Source organism: Aptenodytes patagonicus, chromosome 11 (assembly GCF_965638725.1).
Source record: "Aptenodytes patagonicus chromosome 11, bAptPat1.pri.cur, whole genome shotgun sequence".
In the NCBI taxonomy this organism is placed as follows: Eukaryota; Metazoa; Chordata; class Aves; order Sphenisciformes; family Spheniscidae; genus Aptenodytes; species Aptenodytes patagonicus.
The window spans coordinates 10,653,177-10,672,221 of NC_134959.1; the positions used below are offsets into that span (position 1 = coordinate 10,653,177).

Genomic DNA, 19,045 nt, shown 5'->3' on the forward strand with positions numbered 1-19,045 from the left:
CTCTTGAAATCTGAATTCACAGCAGCAGCTGAGAATGCGTCCACTAACTTTTGAGAAACACTCTTCAGTGTAACAGGTCTTTGAAGTCTTCCAGTGCTATTTTAGCATTCATCCCATCCCTCCTCCCTCTCAAATGAGCCATGTATGATTTATAGCTCATTATCAGAGTTCGACTTTGAAGTAGAAGTCTTAACAAGTACTCCAGATCATCTCAAATATAAAAAGGAAAGAACATTTAAAAGATTTAAAAAAAAAGCCAACAGTCTAAAAATGAAACGGCAAAAGCATTCTTCTGCCAGCTTTTGGGAGGAGTGAGGAATATCAAGAGGATGGGAAATAGGGCACGGATACCTGTTGATCCGGCAGCAGGAGTCGCTCTGGTCAGCCACGAAGGCAAGCCCGGGCCCCTCCTGCCGCGCCGGGCCGCCACCGTGGTACCGGGCCCTCCCCGCCGGCCTGAGAAGGGCGAGACACCGCACTGCCGCCCTCAGCCGCGCGCCCTTCCCGCCCCGCCGCCGCGGCGTGCGCGCGACCGTTGGCTTCTTCCCCCAGCCCCCCTCAGGAGTCACCCGCAGGCGGCGCCAGACGAGCGGCGGTACCGCCGTCGTCTCGGGGCAGGGACGCACCGCCAGACGCCGCTCCTCTCGGGCACCAGGAGATCCCTTTTAACCTTCTCTGAGCGCCCTCCGAACCTCAGCGTGGCTCCAGGCCAAGGCTAGGGGGAAATCACTTCGTTTTCAATGCAGCTCGGTTTCCATACTCTGCATTTTGGAAACTGCACCACCACCACAAAATGCAGTTAGCCATCACTTGACATTTGCCAGAGCAAAGGGTGCAGGAAAAAGAATCTTTTACTAGATGAATACAGCTGAAAGAATCAAGCTTTCAGGCACACAATCCCTTTCCCTAATGTGTCCGTGAACTCAGTTAAAGATATTATAGCTTTCCCTAGCTCTTCTCACAGTTAGATCCTCAAACCATCATAGTTACATTAGCCTTTTTCAACCTTTTGCGAGTCCTGCCCCTCAATCTGAACAGCAGCTTTTATGAAAAAAAAATTCAGCTCTGCTGCAAACCAGGTAAGCCAGTTTGTAAATGCAACTTACCAGGCCAAAGAACAGCTGCTGCTTTTTTCTTTCAAAGATGAATCAGAAAATTCTAGATATAAGAAAATGTTCAGGTTTTGGTATGATTTTATTTGTCCTCAGAAAAAAAAGATAAAATTGTTACAAATAAAGGAACTTTCATTTGCAAGTAATACAGAACAGTCCAGTCAGTGCCAGAACACCACAGTATTTACAGAACCAAGCAGCAGCGCCTGGTGGCAACAAGTGTGAGATCATTATCCTACAGCTGGAAAGTCACTGAAGTCTGTGACATTCCACTGTAAATATAAGTGTTATTAAAAATTACAAACTGCCCTGTAATGACTTTGATAACCTCCTGTGCAGCAGCTCCTGTAAAAGAAAAAAAAAGATAAAACAGAAGGTAGTTTGCTGGTCATATTTAAAAAACAGTAAAAATGTTATTTATCTACAACTCACTACATTGTAATTATTTCGGAAGCGCCTGATACAACTCCTAGGAGGAAAAAATGCCTTTCAGTAGTTCCCAGTATAAATGAGGCTCAGAAAACCGTTACTTCAAAAGTTAGCTTTACATACACTTTGCTGTATATACTTTCTCTCTCTCTCTCCATGTACATACACACACACAGAGTAAATACGTGTGAGCAGGTAGACCCATGCAAGTTGTGACCTCACTAAATGAAATTGAGAAGTTCAATTAAAAAAAAAATCACGTACAGTTGAACTGTAAAATAAATCGAATGGTCACTTCACTCTGATCCCTTTGTGTTCTCCTGTAGTATGAAATACTCTGTAATTTCTTCAGAAGTTATCTCTACATATTTTTCTAAAGCACTGCACATACCCAGTTTCACTTAATCAGAAAAAAATTCCTACGTCCACAGACTATTTAATACATTATCTTCAGCACTGCATGCAGCCAAATAAAGAAGGTAAGTTAACCAATACATCAACTTTAAGCATCCATTAAAACATATTTAGTTTTGATAATACCTGCAGGTTGAATTAAGGTAAGCAATCAAGGCTATTTATATTTAATAGATACTTAACGTAAGTATATTGTGTTAATTTACAAGGAATATGTAGTAATACTAAAATTAACACAGTACACAATTATTCCTTTCCTTTTTTTTTTTTAAACTCAAAGCCTCTTTCAAGCATTTTATTTTTAAACACATTTTTAAGCTACTAGAATCGATCTACTGAGATTATTTAAGTTTATTTGGTTTCTTTTACTGACTTTAAACCCTTAATGTGTCCACTTTTTCTATATACCATAGGAGGTCACATCTGGAGAATAAAGGGGGAGGATTTTGTTCTAATACTGTCTTTGACTACAGTCTGTGATTACAGTCTTTGCTCTGACAATACAAAGTAATTAAAACAGTGGAGATTCTGACTCAAGTATGTACTACAGCAGATTGGTTTGTTTGTATGGACCTTAGAAATACAGTGACATTCTTACCTCCCATGAAGGCAGCAATAGCATGTGGTTCAGCAGCTCCATAGCGACAACTGGATAGCGAAGTAACAGTTAGTATTTTCAGGTCAGTTTTACTGACAAAGTGACACTTAAGATACAATACTTACAACTCATGAACATAGTCATCTTTCACCACTATAGACAACCCATGTTCTTGTAAGAAACCAGTAAGGCATGATTTTAGTTTTCCAATATCATCTTCTACCTGATAGTTGTAGACACCTGGAAAATAAGTTAACTGTTTCATCACAGAACTGTAACACCATATTCAAAGTTAATGGGTTTAAATGGCAGCGTAAGTATTTTATTTTTCTAAAAAGTTTCTAAGCCGATAAATATATTAAATTATTAATACTAATCATAATTGAATATTCTGTTGATGCTACTCACGATAATGACAAATTACTGCATAGCTGAACCGATTCATAATCCATGCAACTTATTTCAGTGGTATCAATTCAGATAAATTCCTTCAGTTCCCAAAGATGAAAAAAACCTCTCACTTTAATTTTCACGTTCTTAAAGTTATATTAATACGGAAACAAAACCACAACTAATGCTGTATTTGTAGTTTATAACTAGTATTATAGTAACTATTGGCTCTTTGTATTTCTTTTGATGACATTAAGTAACTCTGGTATTAACATACCTGGATATCTACTGTGCTGCTTATAAAATCTATCTACAGCCCGTAGCATCAAGTACAGCACTAGTTCACTGTCCGGGTTATCCATATGGGAAACTGAAAACGGCAAGAGAACTGGTTAGTTGGTACAGATGAAATGGAAAAAGAAAGGTTTTTGAATTACTTGAGATCAAGTATTTCCCATGTGCTTAAACTGTAAAATCTGCAGTAAAAAGAAATCTTAATGAAGACAACCTGCAACTGAGAATCTCAATGAGTCAACTGTCAGATACACGATTTTGACTCCAGAGTGTATGACAAAACCATATTGTATGTATTTGATATAAACCATTCAGTGAAGATATTCACGTTTCAACTCTGACAGCTGCTGTAACATTAAATGGGATATTCCTTAGTTATAATTTCGGGATTTGAAACGCATGCTTCATATATTTAACTGTAATGACTAATTATAAAACAGGTGTTAAATCCCTCAACATACAGCTCAGTAGTATTTCTAAATACTAACTACTACTTAAATCACATTGCATATTACCAAGTAATTCAAGGAGCTGTCACTTAAATTATAAATATTAAGCAAAGTATGTATACACAAAATGTATACACTTTGTATACATTTGTATATACATTTTGTATACACTTTGTCCAAAACATTCAGAGGACTTGTATAAGCTTAATTTAAACAAACTTTGATAAAAAGTATTTCCAGCTTTTTTTTTTTCCCAATTTATGCAGGTTCAAAAAATAAAACGCAATATTAAGTAACTAGTTTGCTAGTTCACATACTGAAAAGATAAGCTGAGAGGGGCCAAGACAATTATTCTCATATCTTTGGTCAGGTGAAAGCACCGTTCTAGCTCTGTCAGAAATAACTGAGGTACAGAAAAGAGAAGTTTGAAGAAAACAATGTTTTATTTATGTGCTATCAAAAATAAAATCTGCAAGAGAAAAACCTGAAACATGCATCAATTTGTAAGGTCATTTTTGAACTTTCAAAATCAAACTGAATTCAACATTCTAGACTTAAAAAAACCATACTTCTAGTTGATGCCAAATTATAAAACTGCATAATGAAATAGAATGTGTAACATACAATTCTTTTTCATCACAAAACCATTTCAAGTTGAAAATACAATTAAAGTATGTGCCAAAAAGGAGTACTTACCGATTTCATCCTTGTTAAAAGTGTTTAAACTGTATTCTTCAGACAGAGATCTACATCGTACTACTCGGAGAAAAGCTGAGTTGCTGCCTAAGCAGAGGGTGCAGAAAGGAGAGCATTACCTACTTGAATGCATCACCAATTCCTAAATCTTTCTAAGTCTGTATCTCTGATGTGTTAAACATGAAAGACTAAAACTTATCATAATTTCATTTAACACTTCTGCTGCTTCTGGTAGCTTGCAGTAAAATCTATAAAACTACATTTAGGTCTATGGTCACAAGTATTTTAGTGAAATACTTCGTGCTTATTTACTTCTAGAATCTAAACTTATCTGCCATGTTAATGTAACAGCGTAGCTCTTCTAAAGCAATTCATCCATCACAGCCATCAACTTACATGTTCTCCTCTTCCATGCTGCAAATGAACATGGGTTCTTTTCATCTTCCGCTACATCTACCGCTGTCTCACATACTCTCAATTAATATTCTAACAGTACAGCTATGAGTGGGAAAAGGTTCTTCTCCAGCATCGTTGCTATGAAACAACCCAACGTGCAGCTACTACCTAGCACTCAAAAACGAGGAACTGCGAGGTTCTCAAAACTCCCAGCAAATAGTATCAACCAGGGGCAGCGTGCTCTTGGCGACGTGCTCACAAGAGAATTTTCCAGTTGCAGGGAGACTTAGCCAGGCTGCCGTGTGGACATGTATAAATATCCAGAACAGGCATAACCCAAAGCGCCATCAACAGTACTACTCACTGCATCACTGTTTTACCTTTTCAGACTACCAGAAGTTTACAGAGCCTGCACTCTGAATATCACAGAATGGGCAAGAGTGATTAAGTACTAATCACAGAAAGTAGAGGACATCTGCTACCTGTTGTTTGGACCTGAGAAAATACCGTATCTTTTAAAAGCCAACCTTTATAGACTCACTGTTGGGAGATGCTGAACATCTGTTACTTCCACTGAAGATGAGGGATGCAACTGCTAAGCAGTTATTTGAAAAATTCAAATATTGAGTTACTGACTAATAACTACATTATCATTCAAAAGTTTTTGATTATTTGATCATTTGCATAAACACAGCAACAAAATCCAAGCATACTCACAAAGCAATTTTAATTCTCTCTCTGAAATAGATTCAGGTGCCTAGAAGAGAGAATATAATCATTCCAGTACATACAATGACCAGAGAATTTGCATTTTCAGAGATACTCATACATTCATTGTGAAATAACTAGTCGTTCTTGTAAAAAAAAAAAGCTATCTTAAATTGTAAATAATACATCCCTGTATGCCTTTTACTTTTATATGACCAAACCAAAAGTGATAAATAAAACAGACCACAGATATTACATTTCTTTAGAACTTACTTCAGCCTTTTGAAGAGAATGAGGTCATTAAGCCTTCTCTTTTCATATCTGTCTCCTGTGACTTATTTCTGTACAGAACATCAGGGTAAAAATATTTCTATCCTGTCAGAATGGCCGTACATTTGTAATTACCTTGCCTAGGGACTGCAACAATTTAGCAGCATGGTTACCCACAGCAGCAATATCCTTCTTTGCTTTTTCACGGTATCTGTTAATAATAAAGAAGTCTTAATAATTACAGCATAAAGCCATCAGCTTCACAGTGAAGACCACTTCTTTTTGTTTTATATTATAAAGACAAAATACAAGCCACATGAATGGAAGTAAGCTACCTCAAGGCCATGAATACACTTATTACCTCCCTGTATGACTGTACGGCATGGCTGAACTGTTCACTAAACATGTGGCTTAGAAACGAGTTAAAATTAAAATGAATATTACTACAACCAGTCAGAGGAAGAATATTGAGTAGTTTCAGAACAACAGCTATATGTCCTTCATTGGGCTTCTAATATTTCATTAATTTCTGTATTTTAATATTTGTAGCCATAGTATATTAGTTCCGTTAAGACCTATGACAACGCAAACATCTCAACAACACGGTATTTAATAAAATTCAAGAGCTCATTTTAAGGAACTGTAATTATTTTATCTGTGAATTAAAACCCTGTAATGCTTATTGGAATTGAGAATTGAAGTACATAATGATCTGGAAATTCAGGACAGATGCTTATAGAATTCAGATTCACAAATTAGGGTATCTGCAAATTCAAGCAATTACAGTTTCATTTAGCAAAATAATGATACAAGTTCTTGGCTTTACTGTCATACAGAGTAACTTCCAATTATTTTAGACATGTAACAGATTTGTATTTTTATATCCATCTTTTTAATGCTGTATGTCACAGTTCCAAGGAATGCACCTCTAAAGTTACAGATTTCATTTTGATGAAACTACTATTAGACCACATGATCCTTTTTCTAGTAGAGGTTGTGTTTCAGAATCTACGGAGGAACAATCAAAATCTATTAGAAATAATACTTCCCTATTTGAACAATTCAACAGTACAATTGCACAGACAATTTAACAAAGTCTTCTGCAAGATACTGCTTCATTTTAAAGATACAAAAAAGGAGGAAACAGCAATCAACTGCAAAGAAAATGTGGCAACACCGTGAGAAAGTCTTTTTGGCCCGACAATTTGCATCATGTCCAGGATGCACAGGAATAGTAAGTTCATGTTGAGGATACATGCATTCAAAGATGGCCTTCCTAAAATCTTGATCCACACTGATGCTGTTTAGAACTTGCAGCTAATGTTCATTGAAACTCTTCGTCATCTACCAAGCAATCCCTTCAAAGGGCATTAATCAGAATTAAGCATTTAGAATTAAGTATCTAGGAAACTAGAATTTCTGTAACCAGGTTGGCATACATATTGAGGAGAAAAACCAAAGGCTGTGTTTTAGCAACAATTTGCTTTGGACAGCAATAGCTGGGCTATGGGATCTACTATCTATAGGAAGGTCTTTACTAGACCTGAAACTAAGAAAAGTGATCACTTACTACCCAACCCTAGGAAACCGGGATGCACTGAAGGCTTAGGCCCTGGTTCCAAACAGCAGATAGCATCTATACAGGCAGCAGATAGCCCCAGGCTGCCGTTCCTCCCACACCCCTCCTCACCCTGGACCCACATACACACTTTTTTTTTAATACAGGAATTCATGCACTTCGTGAGGTCTGAATTCATCACCATTTACTACCATTAGTAACTATTAAAGAAAAAATTGTATACTTACACATTTTGCAATTTGATAAATTTATTGGAGTCTGCTATCATATCAGGAATAGTGCCCCGCACAGGCAAGCTTCCTTGCCCCTCATTTGCCACAAATTCCTTTACAGCTCGAGCCAAAATCCAGAAGGAGGGTGACTGCAAATGCAGAAGAGACAGTCATGTACACAAAAGTTATTTATGATGCTTTTTCTACATTTAAGTCCTACCCTTAATTACTCATTACCTGCTCTGTGAGGTTTATGCAGCAATCATCATTAAAAATCTCTTCAATGCATCTTGGAATCTATGAAAAAAATTAAATTGGGTTTGTATTTACTTGACTTTCGATTTCTTGAATTATCTCAACACTCATTACATAGGTGATCCAACTCTAAGCGACCTCAGAGTTTCATACCAAGATCTCCTCTGAATCTTACATAGTCAGTGCTTCTCAGACATATTTCAAATAGTAGCACTGCCTGAGAACAAGGCACATGCTTCTGATCAAGATGAATGTTACAAACAAAATCTCACCATATTTCCACCTTCTACATGGAAGATTTAAAAAAAACTGGTAGCAGCACCAGCAAAAGCTACTACCAGTCCCAGCTGCCCATCCTACCTGCTAGAGGCAGAGCAGCAAAAAGGCTGGGGAAGTGAAGAGGCGCTGCAAAAGTGAGAGTGTTTTGACTCTGTAACTGCTGCATTTCAGTCTGGCACAGAAACCGAAAAAAAATCACTAACAGCCTGGGACACGGCTTGTAGCAGCTCAGATGTCAGCACTAAGTTTTACCTGCTGCTTTCTTGGGAGATTTAACATGACTGTCCAAGCAAGGATCAGCAAAGTTCAAATAAAAATTGAATGTGATCTAGAAAGAATCACAGAATGTGCTTTACCTTATGCAGCTTTTGCAATTTACCATGGATGAGAGATTAAGGAAATCAGAGGTCAATTCTAAACCATAAGTTACTACTTCAGGATTATTTAAAAACAATGAAAAACTGATCAAGCTTAAAAACATTAAAAGTGAAGTTACGAAAGGAACTTCGTAACATGTTTCTTCAAGAGGAAAGTACTGAATTTGCTGAGCCAAAGGTCCCTTGCAGCACTTCATTTCTATACAGAATAAAAACTGCAGCAAGCGGCTTCAATATAGCACAAATTCAACAAATGCTTTCTGAGTCTCTCTCCTCGGATTGTATTTAAATTGGACATCATCTACACCAGTGACTGCTAATTCTTCATAGTTGTACCAAGCACTTTACAGTTTAATCTGTGAAAGAAAATCTGATAAAGTCTAAGACAGGAATACACTACTAATGAACTCTGGTTACTGACTCATTCTATACTTGAATTCAAGTCTTCAGGAAGGAAATGTAGCTTCCCTGCACGAACAAGGAAATAAAAGAAATTCCGTAAGTTACAGTGCCACCTAGCCTAGGTCTATTTTACTACACGATTTCAATTTTAAAAATTGTACTAATCCTGTTTTACCTAAATATAAATGTTGCAAATGAAATTCCTGTCCTAACAGTGAATAATATGTTCTGAAAAAATGAGGTAGTTGAAATTCCTTCAATTTTGTCATACAAATGTTTGTTTTACCTCTGTGGTATTTAATGCTGTGTTCACATTTTTCATAGCTTCTTCAAAGTTCTCCTCGTCTTCTGGGGTCCCATTTTCATTCTTTAAGATACCTTATTGAAAAAAAAATTAAAAGTACACAATCCCCTGAATTACATCTCATCATTTAGGTCTTACCAACAGAGCAGACTGGCTTTGGATGTATTTGTGGCACAATAACTAATCAACAAAAAATTGAATTACCAGTAAAACGTACTGATAAAACTAACTACATTACATTCTGCATATGATTAATTTTCCTGTGATGTTAAATAGAAGTTAGTTATCACAAAAATACCAGTTTATTTGTGTGAGAAAGAGTAAAGTTTCATAATCACTAAATTAACATAGATGGTGGTAAAAAGGCAATTCAGGTCTCCTTCCCATCCCCGGTCATGTTGTGTTGGGGGGGTTTTTTTGTCAAATTTGGCAAACACTTATGAACCCACACAGCAAGCCAGACCAACAAATGGACTCCACTAAAAACCTAATTTAACCAAAGGTAATTACTACAGCTCAGCTCCCTAGCTCAACCTGAATAACGATAATGCTTTTATTCTACAATCATTTAAGATAATGTCTTTCTAGATCTTAAAATGCCTCATTAATTTTAGCACCTGTAAAAGGTATTAAATTGAAACATCTGCAAAAATTAAGTCTGTTCACACACTGGTTACAGTGTTTTCAGTAGCTACACAATCTTTCTCTCTCTCTCTAGAGTATTTATTTAGAGCTGCAATGATTAACAACAGTTTGGTGGGTCAACTGACCAACAAAATACTTGCAGTTAATAACAATTTCAGTGTCAAAAGCCACTTGCTTTCCTCTTTGTCACGTTTTCCATGTTAAACATCAGTATTTTCTACAGGCTTTTCTCTTAAGGCCTCTCCTCCCACCCAAATCAAAACATACTCTTGATCTTAAACAGCAAACTGAGAAAAACTGCCAAACTGCATTTATAAGCAAATTGGGATCTTCAGACCCACCTGTATAAAACAATAATTTAGCAGAAGAATCGTACTGTATATGCCAGCAGATTTTCATAAATTAACCGTGAGAGAACATCTGATTATTTTTCAAATATTGCCTTATATATTTCTGCCAGTATGAATAAGTGACTCCTAAGACATATATTACCTTGTCGAATCAGTTGTCTGAAGGCTTCTTTTTCTTTGTAACTCTTAGGCAACTGATCACTTTTCTAAATTTAAAAACACAAGAACATTTTGTCTTTAAAATATCTACTACTAACCTCATTGTGTTCAGACTGCCAAACTCTAGAGTTTGTCATTGTTCACATACATTCACTTGTATTTCAATTAGTAATTTTTTTTTATGATTCCATCTTATTTGTTACACGTTGCCAAATTAATAATCTAGTTTAGAAAAGACATATCTAAAGTAGTAATAGTAATAATAGACTGATGGCTTATCCAGTTCTGCAATATACCTCGTTGAACCATTTTGTTAGATAGTTGGCTACAATCACAATCCATGGAGTGTGGCTATGGTCCTGTAATTGAACAGCAGAGAAATCTTTGTCAAGTTGAGAAAAGATACAAACAGGAGACAAATTAAAATCCTATTTTAAATGTAAACTCCTAACATCCCTTCCACTATAGTAAAAACACAGGACATGTTCCAGATTCTGATTCAGAAATAACACTCTTTGTAACTTTATTTGTACTATAAAACAAATTATTAATTATTCCTTTACTTAAGAAGGGTGCCTAAGCCAAGTTCTCCAAATTTCTTCTGGAGTGAAACTTACGTTATGCACAAATACCCACACTGCAAAGCTCTGCAGCAGTAGGTAATCATAAAAATAAAAAAAAAAAGGAGGGGGGGTGAGGGAGAATCAATCTAACAAAAGATCAAGTTGCCCAAGAATATTCCTTACTTCAAGACCCCCACTTGCTTAAGATTTAAATACAGACTGTAACATTTGGGGCAGAGGCCAAAAACAGTACCTCGTGACTGATTCCATGGTTGCCTCTGCTCAGATGAGACTCGGCACCAAAAAAATGACCTGCCAAGAGTCATTTTCATAGAATCCCTGTTCTATGTCTGCATCTGTCTTCGAGCACATAGTGCAAACCACATTCCAACCTTTTTGTCCATATGATCCAAGTCATAAGACTGAACGTGTTCCCTCAGTTCTGGAAATGGTTTGTCCAGTCGCAGATCTTCTAACATATTGTCAGGATGAGATTCAACAACTGTGAAAAAAATTACACAACGCATTTCACAGTTTTATGTCCAGCCTTCAAAACAGAGCTATACATCAAATGCAGTGCATCACCCGCTCAATTAACTGCTTAGTTCTCAAAATAAGTGTTTTGTGTAAGTTAACTTTAATGTCAGGATAATCTCCAATTTTACTATTTGTTGCAGTCCATAATTTCTACACATTCCTCAAAGAATGCTCCGGTGATGAACAGCAAACTACATAAGACTTAACAAATACTAAATACATCACAAGATAAAGATTAAAAAAAATAAAATCAAAGCGACATTACATATCGAAGCTTTAAACCTTTTAGAAAAGTCTTTATCTCAGAAAACCCTCTAACCTGTATGTTCTTTAATAATGACTCTCATGTAACCGACCAGTCCATACGTCCTGCAGACCAGCAGAGGAACGTTAGAATTCCAGAGAAGTTCAGCCAAGCGCAGCAACGTACTGTAAAGAAAAACATTTTTTTTTTCAGATGCACAAGAGGACAACAGTTAACTATAAAGTTAACTCTTACACAAGCCACTCATGAAATAAAAGTTTTCTATGAGAGAACTCTAATGTTATCATGATTCTAAGCACATATAAGGTGATTAATTTTATACGTGAATTTACACTAGGTTAGAAATATATTTATCCATTAGCTTACTTATATTTAACTCCATCCTCCCAAATGCTCCAAATATCAATTAAACAAAAAACTTCAATGAGTTGTGGAAGAAAGAAAAAAAGAATTAGATCTGTGTGCTAAACAAACGTAACTTCCAGTAGGGGCAACTCCAATCAGAGGTTTTTGAATAGCACAGAAGAAATACTCTTTATTCACAAATGCCTGCAAGGGAATTACGACTTCAAAGAGGCAAGTTGGCTCTTATTTCTGTAAGAGACAGTACCTCTAGCTCCTCTGTAAGTAGGGGGAGGGAATATAGAGTATGAACAACAGCTGTTTCCTTACAAAAGCAAGTTTTAACTATTCATCTATCCAGCAACCTCTTGCCTCTGTGGAGGCAGCTTGTCTACCGAAACAGAAGCATGCTCTTCTCCCCCAGTTTTCTCAATACTCTGAGAGTTGTCATTTTTCATCTGTACTGTTTACTGGAAGGCAGCATGGGAGAGGCGTCTCAGCAGGAAAAGGTTAAAAAAAATTAAAAAAAAATCAAGAACTTCTGGTTTTGACAAAGTTTACATGGGCAATATAATTACATACATGGGTAAAATGGAAAGACCTATACAAACAATAAAATACATTTGCAAAAATCTAAAGGTATCACAGCTCCTATTATCTGTTAGGCTTTACATAAGAAGAATACTTCTTATAGCGATTTTGGACCAGAAACAACTTTCACTACAAAAGAGTTACTTGACATAGATGAATACACCTGGAGACAGCACCTAGGTGTCAGGCATGGATCTGAAAGAGATCTTGAACTACGTATTAACATATAAAAAGATCCATAGAAAAATGCCATCATTTACTGTAACTTTCCTTCACAATGACAGAGTTCTGTTTTGCATAAGTTTGCCTGCAAGAATATGCCTGCAATTGAAACCTGCTTTTACAACTGAATGAAAACAAACGAACAACTTCAGATGATTCTTTACCTTTCTGGTAGTTGCGTTGCAACCACCAAGTTAAACCGATTAAAAAAGGAAGGGTCATTGTCTAGAAGTTTTTCTGGACTCTAAATAGTAGGAAAAAAAAATTATGTCAGGAAACACTGAAAATTTCTGAATACACAGCAAGTCTGTTCATCATTCAATTTAAAGTGTTAAGTGAAACCTATAAAATTATGATGAAGTTATAAAATAATGTTTAAAATACATTGACCTTTTGCAAATAACTTAAGATCTTCTTCCTCAAATGTTGTTTTATCACAAAGCTACCTAAACTGCAACATTACAAAGACAATACATAGCTATTATTTTGTATTTGTATCACATCGTATAACAAGAAATGTACAAGTAATTTAGGAAAACAAACCTCTTCGACAAAGTTTCCAGAAACATCATTATTCAATTCTTGCAAGAGCTCAGTGGCACTCTGGGCACGATTCTGTTTCAGAACAATCAGAACAATGTTTAATCTCTCGAAATGTGATTTACATAGTATACCAGTACTACATATGCTACATGCTTAAAAAAAAAAAAAAAAAAGACTTCATCATCGTAAGCTAGGATTTCTTATTCCAAGCCTTGCTTATCTGAAGAAAAAATAAATCCCTTAACAGCAGGCATTTGTTTGAGACCATTTTTAGTAATACCATTTTGAAAACAAAAATTATGTGACAGCTATGTATTAATTTCCAGGAGTTACCTATGCCTTTTGTACTCTCCTGTTTTTGTGATTTTTTTTTTCCCCCATCCAGCTCTCTATTCTTAGCTTTACTCCTTCAACCACAATTCTCTTCCACCTTATCCTTCCAAAGATTTTCTTAACCATATCCTGGTCATTTTTTTCATTCATTCTTGCCAGAATTGAGTTTATCTTCTCACTTATGAGCAACTAAAAAGTAAGCATGGGGAATTTTGTCAAAAAATAAATAGATTTTAACCTATACATACATGTTTTTAGCTTTACTCATAATACTACATTTGAGTATTTACTCAATACTTTCATGCTTTCAATACACCTGAAGTGACATTTGTTATCTCCTTACCTGACCAATATGGCTTTTTTGTAGAAAGAAACTGAAAAGGAGACAAGAAAGTAAGTTACATGTGAAGTTTTATTCTGAAGAAAAACAACACTAAAGCTACATTTTGTAGTGCAGAATATGTTGCTGACTCTCATACACAACAAACCGAGTTCACCCTTAAATCTGCTTTTCTTCTCCCCACCACTGTAACGTCTCCCTCATGATCAGTTTCTTAAGGAAACTTTCCAGTGCCTGAGCCACAAATCTGAAAAATAAGATATGCCAAACTCCTCTAGAAACCAGGGTCATACTGCAGATTCTTTTTCACTAGGCCAATTAAAGACCCATTAGTACTCATTTCTTCATGGAATGGAATATCCTTCCCCCATACATAACCCCTGCAAGTAGACAGATATCTGTAGGTATCTACCTGAACCATAAGAGAATGTGATCTAGAATTAGTGAACAAATTATTTTTAATAGGATTTGTAAAGAGTTACCCATCCTTTCCCCTGCTGCACACAGCCTTTCAAAGCTATGAAAGCTGATAAATGCTATCAATCACAGTTTCACAATGATAAACTAATGGAAAATTATTTTCATCACCAAAATTACGGAAAATACATTTAGCCATAGTGAAACACAAGCAAATCTTGCAGTGTCATATCTCAAGATTACAGCAAACAAGTTATTTTTAAGTATTTTGATATTGAGTAGACCATTGTCTTTATAAACCCGATTTGTGAAGCAGACAGACCTGTAAGATACAAAAACAGCAACTAAAAAAAATTATGTAAAATTTAGCAGCTAATATCAAAACGATCGTGCATGCTCTATGTATAACAAACATCCAAAACCACAAAAGACTTGGAGAAACATATAAATGCTTTTAAAATTATTAAGAATTTTATAAAATTTCGTAACAAGTATAGAGATGGAACTACTCATGAAACCCTGTTACTTCTCAATTTGTATCAGAAGCTAGTAACAAACCTACTTATTGCCAACATCTTCTCCAGAGACCCGACTTCCATCGACAATTGTAAATGAACCAATACCTTGGGGGAAAAAAATTACTATGAATAACTAGGCATTATGAAATTATCAGATACATTACAAAGAAAATACAGAAGAGGTATCTACTTACCTGGTAGCACTAAGTTTTTGAGTATTTCGGTTCCTGTTGCGGTTGCATTTATCACACAAACGTGGGCAGATTCTAAAGCTTCTTGTCCATGGTCACCCCACAATCTACATTGGGATGGAAACAGAAACATTCTGAAATTATTTCATTTCAGATTGTAAAGCCAGTATAAAGAAATAAAAAAAAAAGTAAACAATCACAAATGGAGATCTAGCATACTACTTTCCATTCACTGTTGAGAGAGGCTAAATAGCACTAACCAAAATAAGCTTTCCTTAAGAAAATTTACTGTGACAAACTTGAAACTTTCTAAAGAGCAACCTAATTTCACTGACATTTCATTTCCTCCATCTTTGTTCTCTACACCGTATGAATGCACACACCTTTTTCTGTTTTAACACATTTAACTTTTTAAAAATCAGCATGGGTCGGAACACTCCCTACACAAATTTTGTCCTAAAACTGAATGTTCTCTTTTTCATAAGTTTTATTATAAATAATAAATTTTCGGGTTTTTTTTATAATTCAAGACACTGCAACGTACGAGCTGATGGAAATCACCCATGAGGAGTTTAGCAATGTATGTAAGACACCTATAAAGTAATATTCAGGCTGAAATCGGGACTTGACGGTACTCAGTCACAAACGTCCCACAGACTTCACACGGGCAGTAATTTCACTCTTCAGCTGCAGAGAAGAAAGCCACTGAAGAGACACAGCAAAGCGTTGTAGCTACTGCTAAGCCTTTCAAATGTACGCAAGCATGTGAACATCAACCCACGCCATACCCCAAACGTCGGCTGCCTCAGTACAGGCCGCCCTGCTCTCATTTAACTTCGCTCTTTTCTGCCTTTTTCCCCTATGCCGGCACAAACACTCACGCAGCTGCTCGGCGAACCCGGTAAGCGGCCGGCCCACAACAGCCCGACTGCTTCGGACACAGCCTCTGCCCGCCACGGGCTCCGCCGGAGCCGGCGGCTGCCGCCCCCCAGGGGATGCAGCGGGCGGCGGCGAGCGGCCCCGCCCGCAACACGCAGCCCCGAGCGGGCCGCCCGCCGCGCCTCTCCTTACGAGCGGCCGCGGTGGAGGCCTGTCGTTCGAGCGGGCAACCAGAGCCGCGGGAGCGCGGTCCGCGGGCTGCGGCCCCCGGCCCCGGCTGCAGCGAGAGGCAGGGCCAGCGCCGCGGCAGCCCGCTCTCCGCCCGGCCCGGACGGCGGCAGGACGACGGAGCCCGGGCGGCCCCCCTCGCAGCTCGGGACCGGGGCACGCAGCAGCCCCCGCCGCGCTACCTCAGCTGCCGGTCGTATCTCTGCTCCTTGAGGCTGGCCTTGCCCGGCTGCGCCATCGCACCACGCTCCCCCGCGGCAGGCGCTGCGCAGGCGCGGGCGGGCGCATGCGCGGGGGCGCCGGGCCGCGGGGCCGTTGGGGGGCGCTGCGGGACGCTGCGGAGCCGCCGGGGCGGGAGGCGGGGGCGGGGCGGGGCGGGGCGGAGCCTCGTGGAAGCGGGCAGGCCCCGCCGAGGGGCGGTGTGTGGTGCCGCGGACCCGCCCTCCCCGGCCGTGCTCCTCCTCCTCCTCCTCCTCCTCCTCCTCCTCCGCCTCCGCCTCCTCAGGGCCGGGGAGCGCCCGCGGGCTCAGGCGGCGCGCTGCGGGCCCCGCCGCGCCCGGGTAATCCCCGCGGGAGAAGCCCGATGCCTGCGGGCTGCGCCCCGCACGGCGCTGTTAAACGCGGGCGCCTCCTCGCCCTCCGTGGCGCCCGGCTCCGCTGAAAGCGTCCTGCGGCTGCCTGCGCGCTCCCCGCTGCGCCCGCCCGGCCTGGGGCCCGCGGTTTCCCGGCGGGTGTCGTGGGTTACTCGAGCTGCGCTGCGGGGCTGCAGGATGCGTCCCGTGGCTTCTCTTGTGAGTCGGGGGCGTCGCTTCCATCTTGTGTAAACGGGTGAAAGCGTTCGTGTTGACACGGAGGTCCTGCCCGTGCCGGTGGGGACATGCGGAGAGCCGCCGTCGTTCGATGGAGCGGGGACGGCGATTCGGAAGACGGTAGAAAAAAATAGTGCTGAGGAAGCAGGCCTTGATGTCTTCGGGGGACGCTGAAGTTGGTGGGAATCACGAGCACAGAAACATAGGATGCTGTTTCCTTCAGGAATATGTTGCTAAAAATATGTTGCTGTTCCCGGAATTTATAGTCAAAATGGGTATTTCTCATCTCTCAACCCACTGTCTGGTATGAAGTTTTGAGGCGTTTTACAGCAGTCTGAGTCAGAAGCCCTGCAGATAGCTGCATCCAGAAAAATCAGTTTAGATATATTTTGCTGAGATGGTGTACATTATTACAATTATTTCTGCTTAGTATTGAGACAATAAAATCTGAAATCTGTTGTGCCTATGTGCTTCTGTTATGAAAATCTTTCCATATAGCATCAATATAGATTGTACTAGAAAAGTGTACAAAAAAAGAGAAAACTTTCACTTCTTTAAAAATTTCAACCGACGTTTCTGGCACTAAGTTTCAACAACAAAAGAGAGGTCCTAAAAGGTGTGCATCGTTCCAGCTGATCTGTTAGCCCACAAAAGGGTATTCTGTTGCCCTTTTAATCTGCTTCTCTTTAGTGAATTTGATTTGCTATATATCTGCTGGAATAAACTATACCACAGTGCAATTATAATTTAGTGTTTTATACCTTGCAGATGACGTTGTAATACAATACAGTGCTTCCTCTTTTGTTTTTCCATCTACAGTATCTCCTCCAAAGTTCATTTTTCTCAGCCTTTGTGTTTGCTATGTCACAGTAAATCCTTCTGTTGAAATTTCAGCGACTGTTGCAATATTTGTAGGAATGTTCTGTCCACCAAAGTCAAAAGTTGGCTCGTTCTGTTCTCACTATCTGCTGCAATTATACAGTTTCACTGTATATGGACAAACCATAAATTATAAGAATTATTATTTCAGACTTAGTTCCAAAATATAGTCCCCATTTCTGGTATAAAGCAGCCAAGTGTGTATAGCTTTAAAAGTCAAAGACAAGTAATAATAAAAAATGGCATATGAAGGCTGGGAAACTCATAGGGAGCCAGGAACCCAGTTCCTCTTTTTCTGCCCCACTTTCCCAAGAATGTTCCAAATAAATTCATTTTTTCTTCTTGGCCCATTCAGGTTTTTTCTCTTGCAAAATTGTCTGTTAATTTTATGCATGTCTTTTTTGTCATTTTCTTCTCAATCCCTTCTTTACTTAGGGACCCTTCCCCCCCCCCATCCCTTATGCCAGGAAGAGATTCCCAGAAAATAAATGTTGAGTTCTTTGCCTTAGAAATCTCATGGATCTCACTAGCTGTGGGAGAAGGATTACCACTTTCAGCTCCTGAAGTTACACTGGATGCATGAGAATCTCAATATATGGTCATCACATTTTTGTGTTTGCAGAGAGAAACTTGAGAATATAAAATTTGAAATTTCTATTGTCAATCAACAAGTGTAGGCACTTTTTAAATAAAATGCTAAAAAAAATAACAAAAATCTGGAATGATTCTGCTTTTTAATGTTTAGTGTTGGCAGTACACCCTCCTGTTTATATTTACCTTGTAAAGCATTTTTGTGCAGTTTCTGGATTAATTATTAATTATTTTAACACACACATGAAGAGCAGATGCCACCTTACTATAACTCCCATTTGGAAACTGCCAGCATTAGTAATGGCAATGTAAGAAGAGAGATGAGCTGCCTGGGTGAACAAGATACTCTTTCAAGAACTTGAGGTGTAGGCAAGCTCTGGAGTGATGAATGTTTTAACATTTAATCTGCTCCTACCTATTGTACTTCAAAGGCTCTAGAGTGAGCAGCCTGTACCCAAACTGGCTGTATTTCTGCCATA

At 38.8% G+C, this 19,045-nt stretch overlaps 1 protein-coding gene across 1 annotated transcript; it reads right to left on the minus strand.

The window, feature by feature from the left end:
* Nucleotides 1-1,175: 1,175 nt before the first annotated feature.
* On the minus strand, nucleotides 1,176-16,552 carry NAE1 (NEDD8 activating enzyme E1 subunit 1). Its single transcript, XM_076349111.1, has 20 exons — nucleotides 16,470-16,552; nucleotides 15,184-15,287; nucleotides 15,034-15,094; nucleotides 14,058-14,088; nucleotides 13,382-13,453; nucleotides 13,003-13,082; nucleotides 11,738-11,847; nucleotides 11,274-11,383; nucleotides 10,615-10,677; nucleotides 10,302-10,365; nucleotides 9,147-9,238; nucleotides 7,785-7,844; nucleotides 7,563-7,696; nucleotides 5,892-5,967; nucleotides 5,496-5,535; nucleotides 4,383-4,469; nucleotides 3,221-3,313; nucleotides 2,679-2,793; nucleotides 2,554-2,603; nucleotides 1,176-1,457 (listed from the first exon to the last, which is right to left on the minus strand). Exons 1-20 carry the CDS (start codon nucleotides 16,523-16,525, stop codon nucleotides 1,348-1,350), a joined length of 1,608 nt encoding a protein of 535 aa, XP_076205226.1. The 5' UTR covers nucleotides 16,526-16,552; the 3' UTR covers nucleotides 1,176-1,347.
* Between the last annotated feature and the right edge of the window lie 2,493 nt (nucleotides 16,553-19,045).